The sequence below is a fragment of the Trifolium pratense genome, linkage group LG3 (assembly GCF_020283565.1).
Source record: "Trifolium pratense cultivar HEN17-A07 linkage group LG3, ARS_RC_1.1, whole genome shotgun sequence".
NCBI lineage: Eukaryota > Viridiplantae > Streptophyta > Magnoliopsida > Fabales > Fabaceae > Trifolium > Trifolium pratense.
The window spans coordinates 4,187,853-4,210,524 of record NC_060061.1 but is presented as its reverse complement, the minus strand read 5'-3'; the positions used below and the strand labels follow the sequence as shown (position 1 = coordinate 4,210,524).

The 22,672-nt window shown below is 31.2% G+C and overlaps 3 protein-coding genes across 3 annotated transcripts; all 3 read left to right on the top strand.

Moving 5' to 3' along the window:
- Positions 1 to 6,797: 6,797 nt before the first annotated feature.
- LOC123915457 (transcription repressor OFP8) lies at positions 6,798 to 8,013 on the top strand. Its single transcript, XM_045966579.1, has one exon. It carries the CDS (start codon positions 6,870 to 6,872, stop codon positions 7,797 to 7,799), a length of 930 nt encoding a protein of 309 aa, XP_045822535.1. The 5' UTR covers positions 6,798 to 6,869; the 3' UTR covers positions 7,800 to 8,013.
- Positions 8,014 to 16,045: 8,032 nt separating this feature from the next.
- On the top strand, positions 16,046 to 20,513 carry LOC123915456 (dynamin-related protein 5A-like). Its single transcript, XM_045966578.1, has 16 exons — positions 16,046 to 16,238; positions 16,381 to 16,444; positions 16,516 to 16,620; positions 17,035 to 17,136; positions 17,353 to 17,403; positions 17,508 to 17,569; positions 17,722 to 17,812; positions 17,992 to 18,056; positions 18,210 to 18,404; positions 18,505 to 18,624; positions 18,711 to 18,781; positions 18,872 to 19,097; positions 19,219 to 19,269; positions 19,407 to 19,635; positions 20,044 to 20,183; positions 20,286 to 20,513. Exons 1-16 carry the CDS (start codon positions 16,110 to 16,112, stop codon positions 20,415 to 20,417), a joined length of 1,833 nt encoding a protein of 610 aa, XP_045822534.1. The 5' UTR covers positions 16,046 to 16,109; the 3' UTR covers positions 20,418 to 20,513.
- A 580-nt stretch (positions 20,514 to 21,093) lies between these two features.
- LOC123915455 lies at positions 21,094 to 22,219 on the top strand. The gene has a single exon (XM_045966577.1). The coding sequence runs from the start codon at positions 21,381 to 21,383 to the stop codon at positions 22,014 to 22,016; it is 636 nt and encodes a 211-aa protein (XP_045822533.1). The 5' UTR covers positions 21,094 to 21,380; the 3' UTR covers positions 22,017 to 22,219.
- Positions 22,220 to 22,672: the final 453 nt, after the last annotated feature.

Sequence of the window (22,672 nt, the reverse complement as noted above, 5' to 3'; positions counted from 1 at the left end):
CTAAACATATCTTAAAAATAATCATTTAATAATATACATTGGTTTAAAATTTCTAAATTGTTGGTTGTTTTGCCGTTCAAGTTGGATTATTATACATTATATCCGGCTTTGGTGGAAGTTTAGTCTCTGCACTGTTCTAAATTGACTGATTCTTTAGCTGCTAAGTTATCACTCTCCTAGTCATTCCATTTCCTCCACTCACTCTCCGTCGTCGGAAGATTCGGAAGACTTCTATTATGTTGCACAGTGTTTGTCTCTTCCTCAACAATATTATTTTAATGTGGTAAAGTTTCTCTTAAGCTTATTATCTTATTTCTTTAATTTAATTAGGGTGTTTTTTGGTACAACGCTCTCCGATGAACAGGTTGTTTAAAACATGTTATTTATTTAAACATGCATTTGATCACCACTAATATATTACTTTTTATTTTTAGTCCTTGTTCATTTTGGTTCTTTTGATTGAAATTATTCTGATGCTACTGGAGTTATAATGAGAAGCTCATATATTAATTTATAATTCCTTTTAGTTCATTAAATAACTTAAGTTTGTTTTAGTTGTTTATTCTTTTTTAAACCTTATTTATTTATATTAATTATATAATTTATTTATTTTAGCATATGCATGTGCGTACGCACATACACACACTAAGTACGAACATGCACACACTAAATATATCTTAAAAATAATTATTTAATAATATACATTGGTTTAAAATTTCTAAATTGTTGGTTGTTTTGTGGTTTAAAGTTATTGCACAAAATTTTTTTTCAAAATTGGAAGCTCAAAATCAACCTCTACACTAATGTGCAAAGTATTTAAGCCTAAGAGTAATCCACAAAAGAGCATTCCTCAACGATAGAAATGCATACTTTCTTCGTCTACTTTTTAGTCACATCGGTCGTTACAAATGATACGAAATTACGAATTTATACGGTATTGGAATATGGTGTTGTTTATGTTCTAATAATCGCTCTATAGTAGTAATTTATCTTTTGCTATTAGATAATTCTACTGGTCTATGCCGATTACTTGCTAGTTTTCATTCAATTTTTTTGAATCACATGAATCATGTGACATGATCCTCAATTGTATAATGAAGCATCAATGTCTACAATTTTTTTTTTGTGTGACAATGACGGTGTCTACAATTTTGTAACTCATGGTATCAATTTGTTCTAATGCACTTGTCTTGTTCTACAAGACTAGTATATGTTTGATGCAAACTTGACATTAAGGATTCAAAATACTTACCTAATCACTTATAAAAATATACTACTAGTACTATATATGGTTGTTGTAACCAAACTTTGTGGTACGTGTGAGATTTGAAGCATTATACAAAAATTATACAAAGTGTTGTGTATGTATAGCCAATATAAAGGACAAATTCATGAAATTATGTTGGGTGAGATAAAAGAGAAAAAGACGTCATAAGTTAGGAACCATACGTCACGTTCCAAATGTCAAACAATAATACCTTCCCTTTGCTTTCATTGACAATAGAATAAGGTAACAAAATTAATTTGGGTTCAGAGAAACTTTTTATATAATGATAGGCAGAGCAAGAAATTCATGTAATTGTGTGATATTTTCTTCTTGTCATTGTTTAGAGAACTACTACTACTCATGTGAATTTTGAAAACTGGAATGTAAACTATCCAATATTGTCCGTTACCCCTTGGTGGTGCAATTGAAATAAAAGGCTATGAGCCACTCTCATCCATGTGTCGTTTTCTATTTGGAAGCTTCCAAAACTTTGAGATTCTTTTATGGAAATCCCTTCTTTTATATTTGAGAGAGACCTTGACTTCATGATTCTAAGGTCTTTTTTTTAAAGAAAATTAAAGGGTGTGTCAAAGACATGCATTAATTCACAATGTCGAGATTGTTTGACTGAAAATCACAGTTATTCGGGTTTGAACATAGATCTCTGATATATACTGTATTTTTTTTTTTTTAAAATGACCACAACTATTGACTTGGGATCTAGAGAATTAAAATTGTTCCAATCTCAAGTCATATTTATGGGGTATTGTCCACTTTGAAGTTTTGCGCAAAGACCAAACAATTTTTAATAAAAGACACGTCAATAATTAGAGGGATGTGAGTGTTGTTATTTATAAAGTCTAAAGTCCTTAAACAATGTGTGACTTTTTGGTGTATGAGAATAGTAGCCTAGAAGTCAAAACTAAGGGACTAAAAGGTCTGCCAATCCTCGAGCGTGATATAGGTTTGACCCCCACCGGGCGCACTAACGTTCCAACCCCAACATATTTTTGAGGTATTGTTTGTATTGGGGTCTTGTGTAAAACCCTCATAATGTTGTCTTTTGTAAAAGATGTGTCGACAAATAAAACATGTGAATATTATTTATAGACTATTCTTAACTTCTACTTTCAAACAATGTGAGATTTTTGAATGTAATAGATCAAAAACTATGCGCCTATGCAACAAAATCCAAATATAAGGGGTTATTGCCCTTAATTATTTTGGGGTAGTAGTTATTAAGATTCAACTTGTTGATGAAGCCAAAAAATACTTGAAAAAAAACATATAATGTTGTCTTGTAACAACCGGACTAGTTGAGGAAGACACGAGCATGTTGACAAAGTTGATTAATAAAATCCATTTAGATAGGAACATGGAAAAGGTGACAATAATACCTTTGTCCTCCACTCCTATATCTCACATTTCGAAAATCAAATTGTTTTTTCTTAATTCTCTCTCTTCCTCTGAAACATGCACTATCAAACTTTTGTAGCTTTCTAAATTCAGATAAAGAAAGAAAAAATATTGGGAGCCCCTACTATATATTTCTTACATCCAATAAGTATACCAATAAGAGGGGCCCCAATAAGATAGGTCAAAATCAACTGAGAAAATATATATGCATACTATAAGTATACTATAGTCTATAGGAGTATATTCTTGATTAAAGGTTTAATGCAATGTAGCAAAAATTGATGAAATACTATGCTACAATATGAAAGGCATTTTTTTTAATTCAAATAATAATCTGGTCACGAGTCACTATTCAAGAGAGTAGTATATTAAGGTGTTTTTAGGATGCTCAGTTACATGTCGCAGTTTGAATGCATAAATATAGGTACTAGGTAGTATATATAGTTAATGCTCTAAGCAATAAATAACCGTACCTTTTTTTTAAGCATATTCTAAAGGTTGTTGAGCTTGCAAATTGCAATCATAATTTTGAATGAATAAAAGAATGAATGCAGCCTCAACTAGAGAGATTAACAAGTGCCATCAGCGGCACAAAACACATTAATCTGCGATTTACAAGTTTTCCTAAGTACATTTAAAAGTGTATGTGTTCATATTATCAACGGATTGAATTGAAAAATCCAAAGGACAACTCAGATTCATCATGGTTCACAATTGTGTTGCCATTAAAAGGTTTAAGTCCAACCCAAAACTATCGACTCAATATGAGTTTTCAGATTAAATTAGACTATACACACTTTGACATAAAACTTTTTTTCTCATATCTAAGAATTAAAAATGAAAAGGAGGAAGAATTAACTTTAGTGTTTGGTTTGTTTGAAAATAAATAATTTCCTATCATAGTACTACTTCCAATAGTCTCAATCTATCACGAGACTACGTAGAACAAATCAAGTCTAGGTAAAGATTCTTGAGCTGTAGTAGTAATTGAAAAGGCTAAGCCAATGTAGCAATTTATTTTATTTTTAGTTATTAATTGTGTGTTACTAGGAGATGCCAACTCAACCCTTTTTTTCTACTATTTGAATTTCAAACATCATTAAGCGCCTTTAACATGTTCAATTAACGTCTTAATTATGGTCCCCCTACCACTACCACCATACTAGTATGTCCTATAGCAATAACATACGATGCAATCGTTAATTTGTTTTTAGTACTTAACCAATGAGTACAATTCGTCAATTAATTTTTGGTACTTAACCAAGTACTGTACAAGTGATAAAATATCTTACTACTTTTATACAAATATACAAACTTGTTTAGTTAAAATGGTTGAATTATGCACCCCAAAAAAGGATACTTTTAGGCTGCTTTTCAAAAAACTTTAGGAATAAAAATAACTATTTACTACAGTTATAATGATTGGCGTGTGATTGATTTTTAGTGTAACATTTTTTTGTTAAGATAAATAATATTGTACTCGTGGTCCTAGCATGCATCTTAAAATTATAATTGATCTTTTAAGAGCTAAGGCCAAAATTAATGTTAATATATACAGATCAATTGTGTTAATCTTCAAAAAAAAAATCAAATTAATATGGTTAACTTCAACGAAATTTTTTTTTTTCAAAATTAATTAATTCAAAAAACAGTACTTATAGTTGTAGCATAGTAGTACAATGAAACAGTGCAAAGTATGACAAACTTGTTGGTCTAAAGTGAGAGTCGTGCTTGTGCAGTAAGACTCGGCCATGCCCTTGTGTTGGTACTTATAGAGGACGTTTTAAGCTTTTCAGAGTTTCACTCACCCAATGGTAATAAAAGGACAAAGTATGTAACCAAAAAAAAAAAAAAAAGGACAAAGTAATAAATTTTACACACAATATATATTTGAATTCTGTTATACGCCACCAGGTTACTAACTAGTACTTCACCTCAACTTTGGTAAAAAATAATAATAATAATAATAATAATAATAATAATAATAATAATAATAATAATAATAATAATAATAAAGACTTTATTTGGATAAACAATTTATTTATAATATAGGAGTACAACACAAACACTTATCGTGATAAACGATTTGTGTATAATTTTACATAAGTTAACTCACTTGGGTTGGTGTATTGGTATTGGCTTGAGACTTGAGAGTGTGCTTCTCTTGAGGTCTAAGGTTCGATTTTCTCTGGTATCGATTTATGTGGGCTCATTTAGCTTCTTCACTTGGGTTTGTATAGTATGTTATAAACTATCTTGAATTTCTTTATAAATCATCATCAAAATTTTAAAAATTATGTTAGTAGATAAATTCTAATATTAATTAAATCGATACAAATATGCTCTATATATATTTTATTTTTTTTAGAAAAAACATTAAATTTAATCGATCCAACCGCGTCAAATTAAAATTAGTTCTTATTAACTAGTCAAAGTTATGCTATGTTTCTTTGTCATGATAAAATAATTTGGCTCTCATTTAAATTGTCCTTAATGACTATGTGGAGTGTTCGGAGTTTTAACTTTGACCCTCGTATAATGTGATGTTCCTACCAACTGAGTTAAGCTCACATTTAAATTTGGAAATTATGTATTGTGAACGTGAAAAAATAAATCGAAAATCAATGCCAGATCCCAGCTATCCGAAAAATGCAAACTGAAGTCGGGGATCACAAAATAAATGCAGCACAAAAGGGGAGAACGGCTTACGCAAAGGAAGAAGCGAATCAACCAAAATGAAGACTGTGAGGAGAGGCGAAAGACAACAACGGCTGAAAAAGCCGTTACACGCTAGTTTGTAATTTAGGGGTAGGGATGCCCCTTTCTAAGACTCATCATAATGTAAGGAAGAATCAGACCCTTTTTTTGTTTGGAGTTTTCTCCAACTTTTAGCAGCATCAACGAATCCGTTTTTCAGCAGCATCGCACTGCCGCACAAACAATGGTTCCGTTAAACTGGATGGGCTTTTCTAAAAATGAATAAGGAATAGTGAAAAGCCTTGTCACTTGGGGTTCGTTTGGCCTAGCTTTTTTTGAGCTTATGCAATATAAATTAAGTTTTATGTTATTTTATAAGTTTACATTAGTGAAAATTGTAATTTTATAAGCTATTTTATCATAAACTACCTTGATAAACTTATAATAATATATAAAAATTGCATAAGTTGTTTGCATAAACTCTAAATAAGAAGAAAAAAAGTCAGGTCAAACAATACATTGGAAGAGAACCGATTGCTTATTTACACATATATAATTTCATTTACCTATATATTATTTTCTTATATATGCTGATAATTAATTTGTAGATATGTCCTACTACCAATTTTTGGTGCACACAATGTGAAGACTTAAAACAAATTATTTTTCTTATCCTGATTTGTGTTTATCTTCTTCTTACTCTTCATCTTTCTTGACACTCTTTTATATGCTAAGGTTAGGTGTAATGTAATGTACAATGTGCATAGAGAAAAATACATGATAAAATCCGGTGGTCACGCACCTTTAAAGGCTGAAGTAAGTAAGAAGGTCAATTAGCACTGTTTACAAAATCGAATTTCTCTCATTGATTCATTCACTGCACATTTCAGAACCAACCAACTACACGACAAGATCGAATATAGCACAGCATAAATTCAATTTCTAGGAGACGTTTCAACCCATTTGGTCCAGCAGTCATGAATTCGGATATCCAAGAGATTTTAGATTTGATTATTTACTTCATTGTAAATCAAAAACAATTTCTATCTGACTTTTTTTTAATTTTATTAACACTTTAGTTTTTAGAGTTCACGAACCTAATAAATCAAAGTTCGATGTCTAGTAATCAAGAATTTATTTGTGAAGTAAATAAAATATAACCATATTTTTTTCAAAAAAAAATTAAACTCAGCTCTTCCAAACAATTCATCTCAAAAAAATCTTAATCATTTGGGTTCTTTCACTTAGTAAATTAGATATCATTTACGTGGAGGTCAGAATCTTGATTAAGTTAAAAATCATTCTCTCATTTATTAAATGTTTTTTTTTTTTAGTGGTACTCCTATCCTATTAATTAATTAATTTTTGAAATAAATGCTTATTAATAAGACTTCCACTTTCGGTTTCTCATGCATTTATATCTCCCTCCCCATTTTCTGCCATCTTCAAATTCTCTCTCTCTCTCTCTCTCTCTCTCTCTCTCTCTCTCATGGAAAACCAAAACCGTCTGAAAACACGAATCTCTCGCATGTTCCGATCCTCATTCGGATCATGCAAAACCAAACAACACTTAACCGATGTTATGGAAAAACCACTCTTTGCACCTCCCAATCACAACAACCACCACCTCCCCATCCCTTACAAAACCGTTCTACCCTTTTACCCTATTTCCAAACCCAAACCTTTCCAAACGACCGATGACATGTCGTTTAACCTTCCTCATTCTCTTCCACGACGCAAAATATCATCTTGTTCATCACCTTTTCTCTGTGGTGCAAATAGCAATAACAACAACAACAATAACCTTAAACTAGATAGAAAACAACCTTGTCCCCCTGTTTCACCAAACACCCCTCTCAACAACACTACCTTCGACCAAAAAGAAAACAACAACAACCTCAGCTTCTACGAAAAAACACACGGTTCAACGAAAAATGTTACAAAAAAGAAGAAAAAAAAGAAGATGAAGAAGAAGAAACATACCCAGAAGAAAAACAGAGCTTTTCCTTTCAATTCATGTGCTAAAGATACAAACTTTGATAGTTATTGGTGGTATAGCAGCGATGAAGATGATGAAACAGATACTCTTTTCTCTTCAAAATCTCTCTCTTCAGATTCCTCTAAATCTCGCCGGAAAAAGTCATCTCGCCGGAAAAGTGACCGGAGTTCTGAAATGGGTATTCTTCCGTTGAACGGAAAGGTAAAAGATACATTTGCAGTGGTGAAACGTTCTAGTGATCCGTACAATGATTTTAGAACTTCGATGGTTGAAATGATTATTGAGAAACAAATATTTTCACCAAGTGATTTGGAGAATCTTTTACAGTGTTTTCTTTCACTCAATTCTCATCATCATCACAAGATCATTGTTCAAGTTTTCACAGAGATTTGGGAAGCTCTTTTCTCTGACTGGTTATGATGATGATACAAAAAAACAAAAAAGATAAGAGGGGGAAAGAAAATTAAAATAATTATCTTATTATTTTGGTTTTGTTTTTCTCTCTGTTATTATTATTAAGTTGTTTTTATTTTATTTCTAATGAAATTACTACTATTAGTTTAGTTTTCATAACTCAGTTTGAATGTATGATATTCCATTTTCTAGTCATCAATTTAGTTCTTCAACTTTACTAGTACTTCGTTTGTTTGTTTGTTATGCACTTATATATTAATTATTTTGTAATTATTCTAAAATAAATTATTTTTTTTGTAATTATGTTCCAAAAATGGATATATTGACAAACAACTGTATTAACAAAGGGGGGGATAAAATTGTGAGAAGACCTATAAAAAGGGGACTTGTCTTTGTTTATGGAAAGTGCCAGCTTTTTTCTTTGTTTTTTTTTAAAAAGTCGTATGGAAAAGATTCTTCAATGAAAAATTGGAAAGGGAAATTTTAAATCACTAGATGAGATAAAATTTGAATTTGATCATTGTTAATTTTGTTATGATGGTTGGACTATTGTGAGTCATAAGGTTGAAATTGAAAAAGGATTGGGATGGGATTTATTTTTGAATGAAAGAAAGTGGTTGAAAATGTAAAAGCTGTCTTACTCTCTTTTTGAAAATCCTTTTATTCGGTTGCGCCAAAAGAATACAAAAAGATTTAGCTCGTTTTTGAAAGGTCCCAATTATTTACTGCATTTTTCCATTGAAATTTAAAAGTTATTAAAAAACTCCACATGGGATGTGACTTGAGAGTTGAGAGGCCACGGAATGTGGAAGATCCACTTCTCACTTTAACTTTTTAGCAGGTAGTAATTAATATTGTCAAGAAAAAAAAAAGGTAGTAATTAATACTAGTGATTTTTAATCAGAAGATAAAAGTGAGATCTGTGTGTGTTTTGCGAGTGTAAAATGAAAGAAATTAAAAATAAATAAACAAGTGATGATTAGCGAGAAAGACACATAAAAAATAAGTGAGAGAATTTGAGAGAAATAAAAGGAGAGATCTAAATCCAAAAAATTAGGTGGGAGTGTTATCATAGTTGAATTATCTTCAATGTGTCTTCACCCGAAAGGTAACAATATTGTAATTTAAATGGTTAAAATTTTAATTTTTCATATTATATTTTAATTTTTTAATGAGAGGCTTACGGAAGAAAATGTCACAAGGATCCACTTCTATTAGAGTTCTCAATTAGATTTTTTAAAATGCAATTAATTGGAAAAAATGGAGTGTACCCTTAATTGTCTCGTGTGTGACGAGGAGATTGAGGATGAGCTACACGTGTTCTTTAACTGTACAGTAGCTCGGGCCAGTTGATGTGCAGCCGATCTTTCTTCGTTCTTACATAACAACGCGTACCAGCAAACTACCGTTATGGATCGTATTTTTGCTTTGTGCAACACCGAGAATAGTGATACTGTTGGAAGAGTAACTATGTTACTTTGGAGCATTTGGCACAATTGCAATGATAAAGTTTGGAATGACAATGTCCATACGCCGAGCTAAATCGGAAGACGTGCCTTTGATGATTGGAATGATTGGTACTCAGTTCAGAAACTACAGCGTAACAGTGTGTGTATGGCTTCAGAACCAGATCTATTACGGTGGGTAAAACCAATTGCAAATTGGGTAAAATGTAACGTTGATGTTGCTTTTGTGACTGACTGGCTCTGGGAAAACCTCGATGAGATTGTGTATTCGTGATAGTAACAAGCAGTTCATGGCTGATATGACACAATGACAACAATATGTGATTTCAACTTTAGAGGGAGAAGCATGAACATTACTTTTAGTTATGAAAAAAGCTAGTCATAGAGGATTTGATCGAGTTCAATTTTGAAAGTGATTCGAGACAGTTGGTTGATGCTATCCACATGATGAGTGGAAGCAATTCCGAGTTTCTTTCAATTGTTCAGGATATTGTTATTTTTATGTCGTCTTTTCTAAACTTTGAGGTTAAGTTTATTAGGAGGTAAGCGAATTCGGTTGCTCATACTCTCGCTAGGGCGGCCAATTCTTGAGCTAGCTTTCATAGATTTGAGATTATTCTCTTATGTACTAAACATTTAATAGTTAATAAAATGCATTAAGCTTGTTTGATTAAAAAAAAAGAAAATACAAAGAGATAAATAATCAAACTACATATTATCTTCAGTCCTTCAGTCCTTAATATAAGAAAAAAATCATTTTTAAAATTTTTTAAATACATTAAAAAGATTAGTATTATTAATGAGGTTGGGGAGAAAGGATTCCTTCTCGTAAAATTCCTAATGTTTTCAAAAGTGTAACCTTTGAATTATATTCTTAGTACTACTATTTAAGTTTTCTTATCTTTTATTTAAGTTAAAAGTAATTAATTTTTTTCTATAATATATAGTAATTAAGATTCAACATTTTTTTCTTACAATATTGACCAAATGATATAAAAATAATTTAGTCAAAATATTAATCTCTCTTATTTATTTTTATATTTTTTAATATGTTAAAATTGTCAAACGAGCTAATCATCGTAAAACGACGAGTAGCAATTTTACATACTCCATCATTTTTTTTCCGCAATACTCTAGGGATTAGAAATTTCACCTAATAAGTGGAATGTCTGAGGTTTAAACTTTGAACTCCAGCTCCTGCATATATGATACGATGTCTCAATTGAGCTAAGCTCACATGAACACATGCGTCCAACATTTCTTATCGGAGAACTTTTATTTTATTTTTTATGACTTCTTATCGGAGAAGCTAGATACATGCCATTCCTTAAAATAGTTTTACAATAAACATAGTAAAACTAAAATTATTCAATCAATTTCCTTATTATTTTTTTTAGTAGATCACGCTGAATATCAATTTTATTTGTCTCTCGCTTCATTTTAACTCAAGCTAATATGAACAATTTATTGGCCAATAATAGCACCGAAAAACACAATCGTTGAATATATTCTTTTCAAACGAACATATCATGTCAAGAAAAAAGCCGTTGAATTAATTTGATATAAGATCGTCACATGTGACTATCTATGTGAGTGAACAATTATTTAATAAAAACTCAAAAGTAAATTAATTAATTAAAATAGATTTCATAAAAATATACTATACAGTACTTAGTTTGTTGGTAGCTAGTATACATGTTGTTGGTTGGCATACACACTAACAACATCATGAGAACTAAGTAAATCATTGAATGTTAAGATTGTTTTGTTATCCAAATTCATACTATGAATATGAATCAATGTATTTTCAATGTTTGTACGCTATAGGAACTGTTACGAAAGGACAGAATAAAGACACTCCCAAATCAAACACTGTCGGGTGGAGATCATGTTCTTTGTCTTGGCTATGTATGGCATGTACTTCAAAATTGAGAGATTTTCATCTCATTCTACATAATTATATATCAGGAACATGATCATCGACTGTTCATGTACAAGCAAAGATACTGCATCTTCAACTAACAACCAAATGGGAAACAGTAGTAGTAATGTAGTACCGGCCAATTCTAACATGAAATAATCATTTACGTGGTGTATGGCGTACAAGTTTCAAATAATATTGTAATAAATACGAATTTTTTAAAATTTACAATTGAATTAAAAAATTATACTATCATACTATGGGGCACTCGTTAGCATTTTCTCAATAAAAAAACGAACATTGTGGTACAATTTTTTTTTTCTAAACTACCTCTTAATAATTTGAAAGTATTTTTCAACAACCAATGTCATCATATCTATATATATAAATCCTAGATAGTTCTCCTACTACTCCTCTAAACCCTAATATATTTAAACCAATGAAATTTTTTTATTTAGCCATGTCAGCCACTTAAAATGCCACATCACTTATCCTTATATTGTCATCTCTATCTATCCTTTTTTTCTTTTCTTTTTTATGTTATAAACCTACAACCATATTCTTATAAATGAGTTTTATTATAAAAATTGGAAAATTTACTCATAATTCTTATTCATGAGACCTTTCATTTGCATAACGGTAGATTTTAATTACACATCACTTTCTCTAATGCAAAGTAACTTTTTAGTTCACATATTTATTTGCATTTGCACTAATTAAAGACCAAGTGATGTGATTCTTCGATATATATTTAGTTCCATTCTTACACCTAACCTTTTTCATTTTGTATTGCCAACTTTCATGTTTTCATGTTTAGGTAGGACAACTTCTTTTGAAGGAATGTTAATATAACTTTGTATAGTTTTTATTATTATTCTCAAGAAAAGGTAACTATTTATAGTACAATTGTTTTATTTTGGGTCTTAATATCTTGAAGATAATTTTACTCATGACTATTTTGTACTTTTGTTGCATCATTATTGTTCGGGAAGTCTATAAAAAATAGTTGCTCATGTAAGTATATGTGTGTGTGTGTGTGTGCGCGCGCGCGCATGCGTGCGTGCGTGCGTGCGCGTGTGCGTGCGTGCGTGTGTGTGAGATAAACGCTTCTATTTTCACTTTTGTTACATCATTACTTATGAAAAATGGTAGCTCATGTAAGTATATTTTGTCATCTTTGTGTGTGTGTGTATGTGACTTAGGAGAAGAAGATAAACACTTCTATTTTCACTTTTGTTACATCCTTACTTATGAAAAATGGTAGCTCATGTAAGTATATTTTGTCATCTTTTTAAGTGATTTTAAGATTATTTTATACAAACTTTTGAATATTTTATTTTGAGAGATTCATATAAAGATAATGTGAAGTATTTTCATTTTTATTGTGAGCCGCAATTTTATATCTATTTTACTTTAGTAGTTTTCTTTTATTTGGAAATTGGTTTTTAACACTTTAGTTTATCATTTCTTTATGAAGAAATTTTAATGATTTGATGGATAAGTCGGTGCACATGTCATGTAAAGAAAGATAAAATTATTTATAAAATTATTACTATTGTATTTTTTTCACGTTATAATATAAAACAACGCATCACACCCGTGCATTGCACGGGTAAGAGTCTAGTTCAATTAAAAGACTCATTTTTTCACAAAGGACTCTTTTGTATTCTACAGTTACCCATTCTCAATGTAACTTCAAATCCATGCAAGATGCAAGTGAAGTTCAAAAAGTATACTCTTCTGAAGCTATTTTCATCACCAACACCTCTATTATTTGTATCAACATCAATTCTTAGTGCAATTCCTAGTCTCAGAGGTATCATCTTAATTTCCATTAACTTTCTTTATTTCTTCAAAGTTCATACTCTTTCTAAACTACCTCTTAATAATTTGAAAGTATTTTTCAACAACCAATGTCATCATATGTATGTAAAATGTAAAATAAAAGTTAGTTACAAATTAATTGTAACTACCACATACAAATCTACTTATATATAGCTTGTTCTCGTTGATTGTTAGATAAATACCCCAAATTATCAAGGAGTAGAACATCACTCTTATGTCCACGTCTTATTTAGATACATACTGGTACACCGCTATGTGAATAATTATGATATGTTATAAATAATTTTTAATCTAAAAAAGTTAATAAACATTATTTGTAAATCTTACAGAATTATTTATCTCAATGTATGTATCAGACGATACATATCCAAAAAAAATGTGTATCCACCAATTTATTTTTTGTTTGGTAAAAGAAATTTATGGTGAAGTGAAGGGTGATGTCCAATTTAAATCTTATTTTTTGGTATTAACCCTTTATTATACTAGTACTATTTACTTTTTTGTTTTTTTTTACCTCCCTCAAAAATCACTTCTTGCATGGATTTGAAGTTACATTGAGAATGGTTAACTGTAGAATACAAAAGAGTCCTTTGTGAAAAAATGAGTCTTTTAATGGATTACAGTACTAAACAACCACAGTGAATTTCATTGGCCAAAAACCCTTTTCAAATTAAAAAAGAGAAAAGGAAATGTTTTGATCATGTGTATTGTCAGAAAGTGGAGGAGATGTACTCCCCCTAGAGACTATACAAAATACATGAAGCTGAAACAACATGAAATTAGGGGTTTGTAACGTCGGTGTCAAAAGAATGGGGTGTGGCTTATGATAGAGAAGGCACAGCGGAATGAGAAACTCTGTTTGCAGGAAGAATGTAAAACCAAAACGTTCTCATCTTTATTAATTAATTTCCATTACTTGTTGTGGTTTTGTGGGGACTCAATCACTGCATACATAATGCATATTTTGCCCAATTCTTATCTGCCTCTATGATAGCTATGTAACATATTCACATGGCAAGATCGAATTTGTTACCAATCTCAATCTCACTATTTGTTTCTTTTGTTAACTTTTAGTTTACTTCAAGAGATTTTCTCATAATAGAAAAAAATGTTTACTATCCAAATTCAAACTCCGACTTTTCAAATTGTGTAATACTTCCTTCGGTCCTTATTATAAGAAACACTTTGACAAAATCACACAGACCAAGGAAGGTAAATTTTCTCATTAATGATTCTAACATTTTATGTTATATTCAAAAACTAACTTTTGACTAGCATGGGAAATAGGTCTCTCTAATTAATGCACTAGCATTATAATGAATTATTTGATTGTATTTAATAAGGGTACAAATGGAATTGTGTCAAAGTGTTTCTTATAAAAAGGACCAAATAAAAATTCCAAAGTGTTTCTTATAAAAAGGACCGGAGGGAGTATGTGACTATGTGAGTGAGTTTTTAAAAATTATTATTGAAATTTTGCAAGTATCTGTTTTCATCGTGTTTATTAATAGTGTTCTCGTAAACACTTAAGGGGATTTATATCATTTGAAAGTATTTGTTTCCCTCGGTCACAATTTTACAAGTATCTGTTTTTCTCGTGTTTAATAGTGTGCATTATAACAAGAGGCAAGTTAAATATAATTTTTAGATATCATAAAATTAGTCTAGTTTTTTGAAATTTGTATAGTCTATTTTTTAAAAATATAAAAAATTGATATTTTTAATGTAAAACTTAAATGCATTTAATTTTCATTTAATTTCATAAAGATAAATCTTGAAAATGAAAAAAAAAATTAATTTTTTTTTTATTATACTAATTTGTTGACAAAAAAAGACTTTTTTTATTTATAAATTGGGACTGAGGGAGTATTTTTTAATAATTTAATTTTTTTATAAGAAAAAAAGATAAATAAGCTTAATAGTAAAACTTTCCTTTGAAAAAAACAAATAAAACTTTGTGTGGCAATCTAATCTAGGACGTCCCATTCATTTTGGTGAGAGATTAATAATGGCCTCATTAATTGGTGGTGTCAGTTTGCTTTAAATGGAAAGTGGATTAAAGAATGTTGTCTAGTGGTGGTGAATCCGTTATGTCTTGCTTTGGTTTGCTTCCACTCTCATTAATGGTCGCATTTTTTTGGGTTCTTGAGCCCCAAATCTCTCCGTCAATGCACACATACCAAATATTTGCAATTAATACTATTTGTTCTTTTAAAAGGCTCATTTAATTAGCTGCATTGGATGTCGGTTTCTGAATATGGGCCTCCTATGTGCATATTTGGGCTCCCATATCTTTTCCCTACGACTCTTCTCCCCACCCCCCTCTCAAATTTCCATTTTTGTCTTTGAATAAAAACTTCGGAACGCGTTTTCTTATTTCAAATTCGGAAAAAATTTGAAAAACACATTTCGAAATTTTTATTCAAGACAAAAAAAAAAAATCGAAAAACGCATTCCAATTTTTTTATTCAGGACATGATATATTTGGGCCTTCTGTGTGCATATTTGGACTCACCTATCTCTTCTATACTTTTTGGAGATTCACTTGTGCCACCCTACCTTTTTTTTTGGCACACCGTAGCTCCATATTATTCCTCTTCTGCTCACATCCTTAATAAGATCCTCACTAACTAATGAAAAATCTCACAAATATAAGATATATAACAAAAAGATAACATTATTGGCAGTCTAGACCGCCACTAATTTTAGGTGGGGAGATAATTTAAATCTACTGAAAATAAAATTTAAATTTTTCCTTTATTTAAAGTATTCATAGAATTTTTTCACTGTGTATTTAAATTTTTAATGACTTGTAATTTTGTGTATTAAAAAAAAAAAAAACTTATTCATATAGTATTTATTTATTTGTTAGTTTAGTTGTTGAGTGGGGAGAGGAAGCAAAGGGGCAATATAGTGAATAGACATAACAGAAAATAGCGCGAGAAAATTGGTAACGAACGTTTGGAAAGTTTCTTTCTTCGATAGTTTCTTTCTTCTTCATTTGTTGGTTCAATATTCTCTCTCTTTTTCTCAGATTTGAAAAGCTTCGTGCGTGAGTGAGTCGACTCAGTATTGTTTGAGACAATGGAGAATCTGATTCAGCTGGTAAACAAAATACAGAGAGCATGCACTGCACTCGGCGATCACGGCGAGGAGAGCGCTATGCCTACTCTCTGGGACGCCCTTCCTTCCATCGCCGTCGTCGGAGGACAGGTCTCCCTCTCTTCATGTAAAAGCTTTTACGATCTAGATTCTTATATTGTTAAATGTAATCAATACTTGTTCATAATTTATTTTGTCACATTAATGTTTCCCTTTTGTCAAATAGATTTATCTGTTAATTTTAATTTTGCAGAGTTCTGGAAAATCTTCAGTGTTGGAGAGTATTGTTGGAAAGGATTTTTTACCTCGTGGATCTGGTAATTTTTTATGTTAATAGGCGTGTTCGCGCTTGTTCATGTACTATAGTATACTAACCCCTTTATTACAGGGATTGTTACTCGGCGTCCGCTTGTTTTGCAGCTTCACAAGATTGATGAAGGGAGAGAATATGCTGAATTTATGCATGCTCCAAGGAAGAGATTTACTGATTTTGGTATTATCTTACATAAAATATTGCTTTTCACTCACTTATGGTTTTACTTACATTACACTAGTATTAGGGGGCCGTTTGGATTTGACTTATTTTTGAGCTTATGAAAATAACTTATGCAAATAAATAAACTTTAATATTAATTCATAAGTTTTCACTAACAAAAATTGTATATTTATAAGCTGTTTTCTCATAAACAACCCCGAAAAACTTATAATAATGCATAAGTTTATTTATTTGCATAAGTTGTTTCGCATAAGCTCAGGTAGCTGCTAGCCTGCTAGAAAGTAACTTCATCCATTTTCATTAAAACAAATGTTGCCTACTGGAAATGTTTACTATGTTTGCATTTTTTTTCTGAATATATTTTACTGCTATTTTATTTTCTAGTAGTTACTAATTTTGTATGTTCTGTAGCTGCTGTTAGGCAGGAAATCTCTGATGAGACTGATCGAGAAACAGGTCGCTCGAAGGGTATTTCATCTGTTCCCATCCATCTGAGTATCTACTCCCCTCATGGTGAGTGATACACACTAGCAATTAAATATTTTTATGTTGGTTAGAACTCAACATGCATGCTTGAATTAGTTTTAAGTTCGAACATCGAACTCTTCAATTGATATCGTTTTATTTCCTTGGTAATGTACAAATTATTTGTACTTGGTACATTTTTCTTAAGAAACAAATTTTATTATTTGAGTATCAATTTCATGTATTGAATTTGTTGTTTGGCAGTGGTCAATTTGACACTGGTTGATCTTCCCGGACTTACAAAAATCGCAGTTGGTGAGTTTTCATTCTAAGATTGTCATTTTACTATGTTAAGTTTCTGAGCACTACTGCATCATAAGTATGTGGATTACTTACATAATTTCGCTCTGATATTTCAGAGGGTCAACAAGATAGCATTGTGCAAGACATTGAAAACATGGTTCGGGCCTTTATCGAAAAGGTAATGATTCAATATAAAACTAAATGCATGGTGATGCATATGGGCTTGTATTAAAACTTCAGTTTAATGGTCATGATACTTCATATTCAATTTAAGTCATTCATTCATGAACTTATCAATGGAAGTAATGCCGCAACTTATCAATATTGCAGCCGAATTGCATCATTTTGGCAATATCTCCTGCTAACCAAGATCTTGCCACCTCGGATGCAATTAAGATTTCCCGTGAAGTAGATCCTAAAGGTAAGAATAAGATGTTGAACATAATTTAGTTGTTAAAGTTTGGAAGAATGCATTATTTGAAGTTAGTCACTTGTATTAATTTCACAAAATAGCTAAAGCTGAAACTATAGAAGATGTTTAAAATTAAAATATAGGTTAGTAACATTAACTGCAGAGCAAATCACATTGTTAATTTTCAGGGGAGAGGACATTCGGAGTTTTGACAAAGATTGATCTTATGGACAAGGGTACTGATGCAGTGGATGTAAGCATTATTTCCCCTCTCAATACAAAAATTGTTGTCCTTATATTTGGATACTTTGATGTCTATATACTTTGAAATGAAATATGGGAATAAAATATATTGTACTTATTTAGTGACATTGTTATGTTTTGGCTTATATTTTGTCTTTTCTAGATCCTTGAAGGGAAATCATATAAGCTAATTTTTCCTTGGATTGGTGTTGTGAATCGCTCCCAAGCTGATATTAACAAAAATGTTGATATGATTGCTGCTCGACGTAGAGAGAATGAGTATTTTGCCAATACCCCGGAATATAGACATTTAGCCCCGAGAATGGGATCTGTGCATCTAGGAAAGGTTCTATCTAAGGTATGCTGCTTTGTGATCATAAAGTAATGAAACTCAATTATTTTCTTCCTGTTTTTATTTTTTTATATACTCTAGTAAAATATGTTGTATAAATTTTCAGCATTTGGAAACTGTCATCAAGTCTCGGATCCCCGGCCTTCAATCACTTATTAGCAAGACTATTATTGAATTGGAGACAGAATTGAACCGTATTGGAAGACCTATTGCCGCTGATACCGGAGTAAGCCACTTCCTCCTCTCCTTTTGCTTTTACAAGTGAGTGAATGCATGAGTGAAGAAGAATTTATGTTCTTTCCACATTTGTAGGGGAAGCTATACGTGATAATGGAAATATGTCGAACTTTTGATCAGATTTTTAAAGACCGTCTTGATGGAATGTATGTTCCTTTCCCCGTGTTATTTAGTCTATATAATGTGTAATTCTTTCATAGCAGACATGTCCAATTTAACCTTGGAAATGTCCACAGACGATCTGGTGGTGATAAAATCTATCAAGTATTTGATAATCAATTTCCAGCAGCTCTAAAAAGACTGCAATTTGACAAACATCTATCAATAGACAATGTGCGGAAACTTATAACTGAAGCCGACGGATATCAACCTCATCTTATCGCTCCTGAGCAAGGATACCGCCGTCTTATTGAATCTTGCTTAGTATCTATTAGGGGGCCTGCTGAAGCTGCGGTTGATGCGGTACATATTTAGATTGTTGTCTTATTTAAGGAAAAGTTGAAGTCAAATTTGGAAAATAGAGATGAAATTCATTATTGTGCTCAGCTATTAACTTATTACATTACTTTTTATAATGTTTCAGGTTCATGGTATTTTGAAGGATCTGATTCATAAGTCTATGAGTGAGACAATGGCAAGTAACATACTGATTATTTTATTTTTTGTGTACATGTTTAAGCCTACATGTTATTTTTACTAATTTGGCATAAGATTGAAGTTGGTATATATTTTTTCTAGTGTCTTAGTGGTTGTAATTTATGTTGATTGTAGGAATTAAAGCAGTACCCCACCTTGAAAGTAGAACTCGGAAATGCAGCTATTGAATCATTGGAGAGGATGAAAGAAGAAAGCAAGAAAGCAACACTGTTATTGGTAGACATGGAATATGGTTATTTGACAGTTGAATTTTTTCGCAAACTTCCCCAAGACGCAGAGAAGGGTGGAAATCCAACTGTTTCACTTTTTGACAGATATAATGATGCTTATCTTCGTCGAATTGGTAAACAACTGGAATCTAACATCAACATAGGAAATTAGATGTTCTTTGCAATCTTTTATTCCTAGGTTATTAATAATTCTAATAGTAAAGGTAAAAAAACAAAGGAGCAAGCCCATTAGCCACAATTCCACATATCATGAGCAAATCTTTGCGTTAGTCCCTAAAGTTGGGTCAGTCATTTAGTCTCTAAACATCGTCACTATTATGATCGAGCATTTTAAACTTTAAGAATTATTTTATAGTTTCATTAATCTTAGAGACCCGGGTGTTTGAAAAGTAAATTGATGATTTGCTCTACAGGTATATATGTTTTAACATATATTGCATCTACACCACAAATATATACATGAAATTATAGGCATTGTTTATTTTGTTTTTCCTTTACTGAGACTCCTTTGTACGTAACAGCTACAACGGTGTTAGCCTATGTGAACATGGTATGCGGGACTCTCAGACATACTATTCCCAAGTCCGTAGTTTATTGTCAAGTGCGTGAAGCTAAGCGTAGCTTACTGGATCATTTCTTTACGGAGTTAGGAAGAAAGGAGGTAAATTTTCTTACTTGTTTGTTTCCTTGATGATTAAAATGTATATACATGTATGTATTATTTTGTTTTTGCATGATCTACATGTATTATTTTAATTTGCAGGGGAAACAATTAGCTGCATTGTTGAATGAGGATCCAGCAATCATGCAGCGCAGAACCTCACTTGCAAAGAGGCTTGAGCTATACAGAAGTGCACAATCAGAAATCGAAGCAGTTGCATGGGATACTAAGTAGAAGACCAACAGTTATAGTATAAGTGTATGTTTGGTTCTACTTTTAAATTAAGGAGTAAAAAATGATTTTGCAGGTGTAGAATTTGTAGCTTTTGGCTTCTACAGACTACAATAACTGATTTTAACATTAAATTTATGTTTCAACTCACTTTTACATGAATGATGACTGTACACATAAATTATTTTACATTCAACTTGGTTTTCCTAATTAATATATAAGTTGAAATTTCTCAATATACATTTTTATACAGGATATATATATCTGGAGTTAACAACCAATTCATAGCCATCTCAGTTAAATCTTTGAACCCACTCTACAATCTAATGTAAAGTATGTAAAGGCTAGTTTATTAAAACTCATATGGTATGGTAAATTTTCCTAATCACTCATTAACATGATTAATAATTAGGAGAGAACCTTCTATAAATGAAATACTATAGAATAAGATAGTTCAACAAAGACACAACTCAACAACCACTCCTTTCATTCTCCCAAAGAGGCCACACAGTACACACCAACTCCACTATCAAAAGCAGAAGCAACTAAACTTATAATTAAATTAATAAAAGTCACAAATTCCTACAGTGTACAACGCTATAGTGTAGGGAAATTGTTCTTTGAAAATCAGGGTGTGGATTGTAGGGTCCCCTATCAAGGAAGCAAAAAGGAAAGACAGGTAACAAAAGGAGCGTGTGAATACAAAAGAGAACAATAAAGCAAAGGAGATCCAATGACAGAAAAGGGGAAAAAGCCAAATAATCTTACATAGCTCCTTTGTTTCTATCATCTGTAATATAAAGAAATCATGACAGAACATATTCAACTACAACCTCAATAGAAAAAAAAACAGACACATTTATACACTTTTATTTTGTTTTGTTTCACTTCTCATTCTCTGCACCAAACAAAGTACATAGAAGAAGAAAAATCTCACTTTTACTTATCATTGTCATCAATCATACAATGCTTCTAAGAACTTCAATTTCCAAATACAAGAAGTTCTTCCAAAAAACACTAAACAACTTCAAATCATTATTCTCTCCAAGTTACCAAAAAATTCCTAAAACACCTCTCCATGATCAATCTTCTTACAATGAATTGGACAAATTCTACAGTGACTTTACTGAGAAATGGGATTCAGAAAAAGGAAAATCAAAGAAAAGAAGCAAGAACAAAGTTATGCTATCATCATCTACAAAGCAAGTAGAAGAAGAAGCAAGAACAAAGTTACATGATGAAGGCTTGGTTAGTTTGAACAACGAGCTACAAAAAAGAGAGAAATTTGAGGAGCAAAAGATTAAGAAAAGCTTAATTCATCAAAGAGGAAACAAACAAGATTCATCATCGATGTTAAATTCTAAGAGGGTGGTTGAAAAGAAGCTGAAAGAATTGGAAATGTTGGAGATGAGTAATGTGGATTATATATTAGACATTGAAGAGGTTCTTCACTACTATTCTAGACTCACTTGTCCTTTATATATTGAAATTGTTGATAAATTCTTCATGGAAATGTACTCTGAGTTCTTTGGTTGTCCTGAAACACCTGCTAGTGTTAACTCTAAACTGCAGAAGATGAGATCAGTGACAATGAGGTCTTAATTTTTCTGTTTCTTGAATTATTCTTACTATATCATCTAATGTTTTTTTAGATGATTCCTAAATTGTTTATTTAATCTTTGTATTAATTGTTAGCAATAACTGTTTGGTTTGTTTAAAATATGGATGTATTTTGATCAAGTATTTTGTTGATTAATGAATTATCAATTGGACAATTGACATGCACAATCAAAGTTTGGCTTTTTGAAAAAGTGGATATATTATTCAACATTGTTTTGTGGACGGTGTTAAAAGTGGATAATTAGCTCAATCTGCGGAATACCTAATATGACCTTTTCTTTTGCTTATTTTTTCCCTTTTGCAAATGTGGATTTTTTGTCCCTCAAAATGTTTTTTATTCAAAGATACTTAGCTTATTCCATTTCATTACTACTACTAATTAATTAAGCTTGAACGTCTTTGAGGATGCACATGATAAGTACACAGGCTAGTATATAATACGAACACAAACAAAATTGTGAACGACTTTATTAACTTTTGATTTTAAAACTCAATCTTATAATTTGCTTGCGATAAAAGTAACTCACCACTGATTTAAAACATGCATGCTGGACTCAGATTGGATTCAAATACTCCACATTGTCTAGATCCATGTAATTAGCTAGTGGCAAAGAAGGCAAAATTGCATAGTCATCACC

What these genes read in the sequence shown, in the direction of transcription:
- LOC123915455 (XM_045966577.1), top strand. Translation starts at nt 21,381, where the DNA reads ATGCTTCTAAGAACTTCAATTTCCAAATACAAGAAGTTCTTCCAAAAA.
- LOC123915456 (XM_045966578.1), top strand. Translation starts at nt 16,110, where the DNA reads ATGGAGAATCTGATTCAGCTGGTAAACAAAATACAGAGAGCATGCACT. An exon ending in AAAGACCGTCTTGATGGAAT is followed by an intron (nt 18,782 to 18,871) that starts GTATGTTCCTTT and finishes AAATGTCCACAG; the next exon opens with ACGATCTGGTGGTGATAAAA. An exon ending in CTGAAGCTGCGGTTGATGCG is followed by an intron (nt 19,098 to 19,218) that starts GTACATATTTAG and finishes ATAATGTTTCAG; the next exon opens with GTTCATGGTATTTTGAAGGA.
- LOC123915457 (XM_045966579.1), top strand. Translation starts at nt 6,870, where the DNA reads ATGGAAAACCAAAACCGTCTGAAAACACGAATCTCTCGCATGTTCCGA.